This window comes from Octodon degus, unplaced genomic scaffold (assembly GCF_000260255.1).
Source record: "Octodon degus isolate 3935 unplaced genomic scaffold, OctDeg1.0 scaffold00055, whole genome shotgun sequence".
Taxonomy (NCBI): domain Eukaryota; kingdom Metazoa; phylum Chordata; class Mammalia; order Rodentia; family Octodontidae; genus Octodon; species Octodon degus.
In genome coordinates this window covers 11,822,279-11,831,464 of record NW_004524631.1, presented here as the reverse complement: position 1 = coordinate 11,831,464, position 9,186 = coordinate 11,822,279, and the positions used below count along the sequence as shown (strand labels likewise).

At 49.0% G+C, this 9,186-nt stretch overlaps 2 protein-coding genes across 10 annotated transcripts in view; one reads left to right on the top strand and one right to left on the bottom strand.

Moving 5' to 3' along the window:
• The window catches only part of Rbm10 (RNA binding motif protein 10), a 34,728-nt gene extending 28,539 nt beyond the window's left edge, over positions 1-6,189 (bottom strand). For 4 of the 9 annotated variants that reach the window (XM_004633496.3, XM_004633497.2, XM_004633498.3 and 1 more), the window contains exons 1-2: positions 5,646-6,189; positions 3,798-3,945 (exon numbers count right to left, since the gene is read on the bottom strand). In XM_004633496.3, coding sequence (XP_004633553.1) covers positions 3,798-3,814 — 17 coding nt within the window. In that variant the 5' untranslated portion in view covers positions 3,815-3,945; positions 5,646-6,189. Of the gene's footprint in view, positions 1-3,797; positions 3,946-5,614 lie in introns of all 9 variants that reach the window. The other 5 variants (XM_023717882.1, XM_023717883.1, XM_023717884.1 and 2 more) reach the window with 4 other exon arrangements.
• Positions 6,190-6,388: 199 nt separating this feature from the next.
• Positions 6,389-8,934, top strand: Ndufb11 (NADH:ubiquinone oxidoreductase subunit B11). Its single transcript, XM_004633493.3, has 3 exons — positions 6,389-6,620; positions 8,426-8,556; positions 8,721-8,934. The coding sequence occupies exons 1-3, from the start codon at positions 6,414-6,416 to the stop codon at positions 8,842-8,844; spliced, it is 462 nt and encodes a 153-aa protein (XP_004633550.1). The 5' UTR covers positions 6,389-6,413; the 3' UTR covers positions 8,845-8,934.
• The last annotated feature ends 252 nt before the right edge of the window (positions 8,935-9,186 follow it).

Below are 9,186 nucleotides of genomic sequence, written 5' to 3'. Positions count from 1 at the left end.
TGAACCGAGAGAGAGAGAGAGAGAGAGAGAGAGAGAGAGAGAGAGAGAGAGAAGAGAGAAGAGAGAGAGTGTTACTGCAGACTGAACCCAGGGCCTTCACAAAGAGTTGCAGCCTCAGCCCCTTAATTTTTTTGGTGGAACCGGGAATTGAACTCAGGGTCTTGTGTTTGCCAGGGAAGCGCTTATTCCACTGAGCCATCTCCCCGGCCCCACACATCACATATTTTTTCTTTTCGTTTTTTTTGCAGAACCAGAGATTGAACTCGGGCCCTTGCAAGTGCTTATTCTACTGAGCCATCTCCCAGTCCCTTCTTTTCTCTATGCCTCCATCCAAATTTCTTTTTTTTTTTTTAATTTTGAGATAGGGTCTTGCCATATCACTTAACTGACCAGGCTGGCCTCAAATTTGAGATCCCCTTTCCTTAGTAGTGCTGGGATTACAGGCTTGCACCATCAGACCTTGCTTTCACTGATACTACTTATTTCTTTTTCTTTTTTTATGTATTTAATACAGGGTCTCATGACACAGTTTAGACTCATAGTGATCCTCCTGTTTTCAGCCTCCCAAGCGCTGGGATTACAAGCATGTGCCACCATGTCTAGTCTCAGTCACCATCTCAATGCACCCCAGGAGTGGAGCTGGCATTGCATGGGAGGGAATCAACCCCCCCACCCCTGTGTCTGCCTAAGCAGACACTCTAATCTGCTGAGCTATCTGGCTGGCCCTTTTGTTTTTTTGAGACAGGCCCTCACTACGCAGTTCAGACTGGCCTTGAGCTCACAATGACCCTCCTGCCTCAGCCTCCTGAGTGCTGGAAATGCTTGGATTACAAGCATTACAGGCATGTGCAGTGCGCCACCACGCCTGGCCTTGGAAAACACTTTTTAACCAAGGGTATCAATTAAAATGACTGAAATACCTAGGCATTATTTTAATAAATAGACAAAACCTGTTTTTATTTATTCATATTTTATGCTCTTTCAACTAATTTTAACTTTACAGGTATGGACGGCTACTTATAAAGACAGTATTTTCCCTAAATATGGAAATCCAATGCTGTATTAATCAAGATTCTTGAGTATTTTTGAGAGACTTGATTTAAAGGGTTTGTGCTGCTAGAGACAGCATCTAGAGTCTCATGCCATCTAAGCAGACAAACTTTTCTCTTTGAAATAAAGTTCTTGGGGACACACACAGCTCAGAGGCATAAGCTCCTGCCTGGGAAGCGCAAAGTCCCAAGTTTGATCCCTAGTACTGCACATAAACACAAAATAATAATAATAATAATAATAATAATAATAATAATAAAGTTCCTGTTTCCATTGAGCTACAACCCCAGTTCCTTGATAAACTTTTTAAAACTTTTATTAGTAAGCTTGCAATTCATACTGGATATATTTCACAGATGGTTAATCAATTAACAAAATAAGAGCAAGGATGGAGATATTAAGACAGTCTATAAAGCTACTGTAGCAAGAACAGTAAGGTTCTAGCATACAAGAAAAGAATAATCAAATAGAGTAACAGAACAAATTAACTCACTCAAAACAAATTTAGGTATATGAGGGGACTGGCAATCATATGAGGTATCACAAATCAATAGAGACAACAGACTATTTTGGAAGTGGCACTAGGAAAATTGCCCCCTACATGAAGAAAACCCAGAATCTACTTTATAGCACTTCAACCTACATTATACCATATAGTCAAGTGGACTATAAATGAATTAAAGACCTGAATGTGAAAGGCAAGACGAAGCTAGGTATGGTGGCACACGCTTGTAATCCAAGCACTTGAGAGGCTAAAGCAGGAGGATCACTGTATGACACCAGCCTAAGCTACAAAGTGAGCTCAAGGCCAGTCTGAACTGCACAGCGAGACCCCGTCTCAAAAGAGATTTTTTTTTTAAAGCCAGGGATATAGCTCAGTGGAACAGTGCCTGGCTGGCAAGTGTGAGGTCCTAAGTTCAATTCCTGGTAAAAAAAAAAAAAAAGGTAAAAATGACAGAGTAAACTAGTCTATATAGCTGGTGTGGTGGCACAGGCCTGCAACCCCAGCACCTGGAGCATGAGGCAGGAGCATCACTGTAAGTTCAAGGCCAGCCTGGGATACAGAGCAAGTTGTTGTCTCAAAATAACAACAACAAAACCCCCAATACACTTGGGAGGCTGAGGCAGGACAATTGTTGAGAGTTTGAGACCAGCCTTGGCTATAAAGTGAGCTCAAGGCCAGCCTGAATTGCATAGCAAGACCCTGTCTCAAAAAGATAGACAGACAGACAGAATAAAATTTTGTGATCTGGTGTAGCAAAGAAAAGATTGTGAAAGCACAAATTACAAGTCAAAAAAGCAGTAACTTTAACATCAAAATAAGAACAGGTTCCATCCTTTGGGGAATCATTAAGTGAACTACAGCAGGAATACCCACAGGGCCTTGGCAGCAATTAGGAAGTGAGGCACTAATACACACATGGTATACAGGCACAGGTTAAAAATATGAAGTTCAGCATCTAGAACAAGAATGTAGCACTATGCTGTTTGTGTAAAGTAAAAACACACTTGAAACATTCCCTGGTTTGCGATGCACATCAAGCACCCCAGAGCAGCTGGCCACGGGTGGAAACAGAAAGCTGAGAAGCACCGCAACAGGAAGGCTTGTTGACTGACCTATGAGAAAAACCTCCTGTGAACCGAAAAGTGTAATTACCTCAAACATCTACACTTCAGGTCAGCACAAGGCAAAAGCAAGCCAGTAGCCTTACTTAGCAATAAGCCTGAGGCAAGCATGTCATCTACTCACACTGGGATATGCCCATTGCACTTCCAAGTGAATACACCCAAAAATCAAATGCCTTCCAAAAGACATTTCAAATGAAGGTCAAAAGTGACTAACCTACATGAGGGTCATATCTCAAATTTGGGTTCACCTCCCAGAAAAAAAAATATTATAACTGTACATGTTAAAAATGGGTAGTTGGGGCTTGGAACTGCTCAGGGGCACAGTGTTAGCTTGTCAAGCACAAGGCCATGAGTTCAATTCCCAGTACAAAAAAAAAAAAGAGAGAAAAAGAAAAAAGAAAATGGGATAGTGCTAGGTGCGGTGTCGCACATCTATAATCCCAGCACTTCAGAGGCTGAAGCAGGACTGTTTGAGCGCAAGACTTGAGTGCATAGCAATACCTCATCTCAAAACAAAAACCCCGTAAGTATCTCTTCCAAGACAAATATGTCAACTGTAGTCCACTCAGGCCCTGGTACCTCCTGCTCTCTGATCTGACCTGCCCCACACAGTACTTGTACTGGGCAAGTTCCTGACATCTGATAGTGTCACTCCTATCCATCTCTCAAACCCCACGCTATAGCCTGCTCCTATATCTCTCTGTTCCTCCTGCTCCTGCTGCAGCAGTTACCTTCCCTTGGTTAATGGCTGCATATACCTATCCAGGTCACTCAAGCTGGAAGCCTGGGCAGCTTCAGCCTCCAGATATCCCTCTCTTTCTCTTGATCCCTCCTCCACCCTCACATCCAACTGTGGGACTCTTCAAACTAACTGCCATCACTTGTAACCTGCATGGTCTCCCCCATGACACACTGTCTCATTCATCACTGCACTCCCAGAGCCTAGGCCAGGTCCTAGCTCTCTACAGGTGCCAGACACATTTGCACATCCTACAAAGAAACAATTCATCTGCTATGCCCTTTCCCCTGCCCTGGCGTCTCCTCTTAGCACCTTCTTGGATCAGTTCTCACATAAGACAAGCATAGGCACCTTCGAGGGGCAGAAGCCCACAACTTACCGTCGTTCATACTCCATGTCCTGATAGGCCCTGCGGGGGCTGCTGGGGCCCCTCCTCAGCCGCTGGCTCTGGCTCCGTTTCACTTCCCAGCCACCCCTGCTGCTGCCACCATGATCTGCCAGCCTGGGTGATGCCTCCTGCAGGGACTCTGAGGAGAGCAGAAGGAAGACAGGGGTCAGGGCAGTTGGGACAGAGAGGGCCTCCCTGTGAGACCCTCCTTTCAAGGCTCTTTGCTGTTCCTTGTCCAGCGATGCTGATTCCCAGCTCTTAGTGTTCCTTTGTCGGCCCAGGCAGGCAGCCCCTACTTGGCCTGCTCCTTCCTTTTTCCCACAAACACGATGTGAGAGCCCACTGCCTTAGAAACAGCAAAGCCTTCATTAGACAGGGGGCATTTTGTCAGAGGCCTTATGGCACCACCTACCCACTGTGGGATAAGGTTTTGCTGAGTGGTTTGCAAGTCCAAGCCGGGGGCTGTTGCAGCACACCCTCCCAGTGGTGAACGACTTCCAGAGTCCTCGGCCCTCACCAGGCTCCTTCCACCCGGCCACTTCATCAGCTCAACAGGATGCTGGCTGCCCCTGACATCAGAAGCTGTTCAGGCTGTGTGTAAAGGGGTTAACTTGGAAATGGGACAGCTGCCACCTCTCTGGGCTCCTGGCCAACACAACCATAGCCCTCATACAGCAAGTGGCCCAGCCCTGATGCGCCGCGAGGTCCCAAGGTGGCCCTACCCCGGGGATCTGAGGCTGAGCAAAGGAGGCTCTTTCCCAGACTGCTCTCAAACACTATGTCCTTTTGCTGCCCTGGGGGTGTGGTGAATTCACTGCTCAGGGCTGCCTGTGACAAAGGAGTGCGGAGAAGAATGTGACCCAGCCAGGGGTCAGAACCTATCCCAGTCTTCAGGCCCCGCCTCTGAACAGAAATCAGGTAAAGCAAGACAGTTGCAGCACCAGCCCAACACCAGGTTGCCACCACGCCTTTCCTCCATATACACACATACACACCAACGTTCTCTTCCTCCTCAAAACACAGGGAGCCAGTTACCTCTTCCCGACGTGGAAAAGTTAGAATCACGAACAAGAGCCCTAGTGGCTGAGAGCCAGACAGAAAGTCCCCTACATGCTCTGGCAAAAGGGTCGGAGGTTAACCCTGGTATGCACAAGAAGGCAAGTTCCACACAACTAGGGGTTAAAACATCACACAGAAACCTCAACAAGGTCCCTTAGCACACGCCGAACCCCCTTTCAAAGTGTCGAAGACACCACCTTTCCCCTAAAAGGAGCAAAAGTCACATACATTCCCTGCGCCTAGCTCTGCACTCACCAAGTGGGTTAGGGCCTGTAACAAGGCAGCCCCCTGATGGAAAAGGACTGGAGCCACAGATGTACACACACACCGCAAGGATAAAGGCAGGAGTCACTTGCTCGCTCCCCTCCCCTCCCCACCCCCCTGAATAAGGACCAGAGCCATAGAGCATTTCCCCGTGGACAGTGAAGTGCCAAAGTAACGCGGAGCAGCCAGCACTCCCCCTCCCCCGTGGACAAAAACGAAAGTCACAGACACGCACCTCCTCACCGATAAAGTTCGACAGAGTCATCCCAGTGCGCCTCAAGGAGCCCACTCCCATCTGTCTCTCCCTTCCCCCAGCCCGCGTGCGCCCAGCCCGTGTCCAGCTAGCGCACACGCTATCGCTCTCACGAGGGGGGGAGGAGGACCCCCTTCCGACCGTGCACGCATCCCTCCTTAGCCAGCGCGACTGCAGGACTCACGGTCCGCAATCGCGCCCGCTCGCCCCCACCCCCGCCCGGGTCCCTTACCTCCGCCCCCACGACCAGCGTCGACGCTCACCTTCTCGGCCCGGGCTGTCAAGAGAGGGCTCCCAGGCATCACCTCGGCCCGCCGCCACCTCTTCCAACTCTCCTAGCTCACCAGAGGCCCGTGCGCACCACAATCAAGTCCACGGCTGCGGGCGGAACGGAGGAGCGGGGGAGGGGAGAGGCGCCAAGCGCGACGCCCCCACAGGGAAAGTCACTGCCGCCTACTCGTAGCCGGCCGCAATCAGCAGCACAAAATGGCGACTAGGAGAACGGAGCCGGCGCTCCGACCACCATCCACCTACTAAGGGAGCGCGCTCTGACCGGCCTTGTCTATTGGTCGCCGCCTGTTCTCGGCCAGCCCCTGCCTCCTCCGATTGGCAAACGCATGCCACCTCCCCACTCTCCGAGTGAACGCCCCACAAGTCCAGAAAAAGAGTGCCTATTGGCTGCTCGCTCAAGGCCCGCTTTTTAGAAGCCTGGCTTCCTTAGAAGTTGAAAGACAAGCAGAAGCCCCACCTCTTTCCCCAAGGGCCGCCAGACGTCGTCTCTTTCTTCCTATCAAGGAAATGATCAGAACGAAGAAGGCGAGATTCCTTAGCCCAAAGGAGGGAAGGGTTGGTCCCAAGAGGCCGTGATAAGGAAAGAGGGCTTCTAGTGCCCCACCGCAATAGAAAACAAACTCGGACCCAGGATCTATTTAGCGCGGTGGGGGCGGAGCCACAAGCGCGCGACGGCCCGCCGCAGCTGCGCGCAGTCGCATTTCCGCTCCCGCCCCACCGAGCCTGCGGCACAATCTGTCATGGCGCCGGGGCTGTTGGGGCTGTGCGGTCGTCGCCTTCTGGCAGCAGCGGCGACGCGTGGGCTCCTGGCTGCCCGCGTTCGCTGGCAATCCAGCGCCTCCAGGTCTGTGGTCTCTCCGTCCACTTTGCCCGGAAAACGGGCGCCAGAACCGGCCGTACAATGGCAGGAGGACCCAGAACCCGAGGAAGAAAACTTGTATGAGAAGGTGAGAGGAAAGGGGAACGGGGACATCGGAGGGGTCACTTGGGGATTCGCGGACGCGGCTTCGTAGAGGACGTTTGGGGCAGCTGACTAAATGTTAGAGGACGTGGGAATGGTGCCTGTTTTGATTTTTAGCTTGTGGCATGATAATCCTTGACCAGGGAAAGAGTGGGATTGGTTTTGTTTTACAGAAGTGAAACCTGAAGTGGATAGCGCGCGGCACACTTTAGAAACAGTGTAGTGGTGGCACTACAAAGCCCAAGTAGTGTAGCAGTGCTGCTTGCTTGAGATCAGCCTCTGTTCTAAGCACGTTGTGTACAATAACTCATCTGCGGAGCAACCAATTGAGGTAGGAATTGTTGTTACCATTCTGCAGATAAATGAATCACAGAAATGTTAATTGCTACGTGGTGGAACGAGTATTTGAGCCTAGAGTTAGCGGGTCTCCTGTGTTGTATTAATAGAAGAGGCTCTGGAGTCAGTTGGCCGGGGTTGCAATCCAAGCATTAAGTTGCTCGCCTGTGTGACCTTTGGCAAGTAGCTTAACCGCCTGGTACCTTAGTATCCTGTAAATGGAAAAAGTAACGCATCTAAAAAATAAGATACTCTTGCCTCTTGTGATTAGCGGCATTGAATGCCCAAAGCAGCAGCTGACACTTTGAAAGTACTGTGCTCCCATTAGAAGGAGTTTTTGTTTTATTTATTATTATTATTATTATTATTATTATTTTGTATTTAGTACAGAGTCTACAGGGTCTCACAAACACAGATCGGATTTGTAGTGATCCTCCTGTTTTCAGCCTTCCAAGCACTGGGATTACAGGCAGGCACCACCATGCCCAGTATCAATCGCCATCTCAGCAAGCCCCCAGGTGGGGCTGATGTGGCATGCTGAGCTATCTGGCCGGCAGAGGGGTTTGTTATTGTGATTTTCTGCTTCACTGGGGTGTTGCAAAGCTTGTATTTGAAAAGGCCTGGTTCTGTTGGGCGCAGTGGCACATACCTGTAGGTCTAGCTATTTGGGAGGCTTAGGCAGGAGCATTGCAAGTTCGAGGCAAGCTTGGGCAATTTAGCGAGACCCTGTGTCAAAATTAAAAGGGCTGGGTGATGCATACCTGTAACCTCAATACTCAGGAGGCTGAGGCAGCAGGATTGTTGCAGCCTGACATACAGAGTGAGCTCAAGGCCAGCCTGTACTGCATAGTGAGACCATATCTCAAAAATAAAGATAAAATAAGGTAGCAGAATGCCCCTGGGTTCCCGTCGCAAAAAGAAGGAAAAAAAAAAGCCCCTGATACTTAACCTCCCTTTTAGAGGTTTTGATATATAGAATGCTATAGAATAAGTAGATGGAAAGTTAACTTGAGTGTAGGGTGATATTTTACTAGGTTCAACCATAGGAAATTGCTACTATGTAACTGTTGTTGACCAATTCAAATAGCAGTTTTATTATGTATATCTAAAATGTACCAATAAAGTCTGATTAGAAAAAAATAGCACTTTGTTATGGTACAATTTAATAGAAAAAAGTGGCTATGGTGTGTCTCCTATTGGAATTGTTGAAGCCAAAACCTTGAATGAGGAGATGAAGGTGGAGCTAGTCAAGATTATGTCTTGGAGGGGAAAGGCTTTTTAAGCAGAGGGAACAGCAAGTGCAAAGGCCCTGTGGTGGAAAGAAACTTGACATGTCTTAAGAACAGAAAGAGAGGAATTTAATGTAGAAGGAGAGATTGGAGATTGGGTTGTTCAAGGACAGCATCCAGCTCTATGGAGAACAGGGACCCTTCATTGACCTCTCTTTCTCCACAGAACCCAGATTGTCATGGTTTTGACCAGGACCCTGTTGTGGACGTCTGGAACATGCGTGCTGTCTTCTTCTTCGGCTTCTCCATTGTGCTCGTCTTTGGGACCACCTTTGTGGCGTACCTACCTGATTATAGGTGCAGGAGGTGTCTCAGGGTGGGATGGATGGGGGCAGAGACAGGGTGAAGGTTGGAGGGATCTCTGCTGGAAATCCTGCCCCCATACCACTGGGTAGTGGGGAGCTGAGGGGTATGGGTATCCAGTGTAACTTAAACATCTGCCCCGCCACTGCTGCCTCTAGGATGCATGACTGGGCATGCCGAGAAGCAGAGAGGCTTGTGAAATACCGAGAGGCCAACGGCCTCCCCCTCATGGAATCCAACTACTTTGACCCCAGCAAGATCCAACTGCCAGACGATGACTGACCAAGTGAGCCTGAAGAACAGCCACTTTTCACACCCCTGCCTGCTGTCTGCCCACTCCTCAGGGCACATAATTAAAGAGACTGAAAAATCCGATTGACTCTGTTGCTTTTGTGAAGGGGATGTGGAGATGGGAATGTCACAAACTTTAAAAGCTGTTGCAGCCTTTCTTGGGTGTTTTCATTGTCTTTTGCTGTATAACACCCCAAAACTTACTGACTTAAAAGCAATATTATCTGTGATAGATAATACAAAGTAGTATTATCTATCACAGATAATTCTCAGCTGGGGCGATCTTTTCAGGGATCAAACTCGGGACCTTGCACTTGCCAGAGGCACGTATGC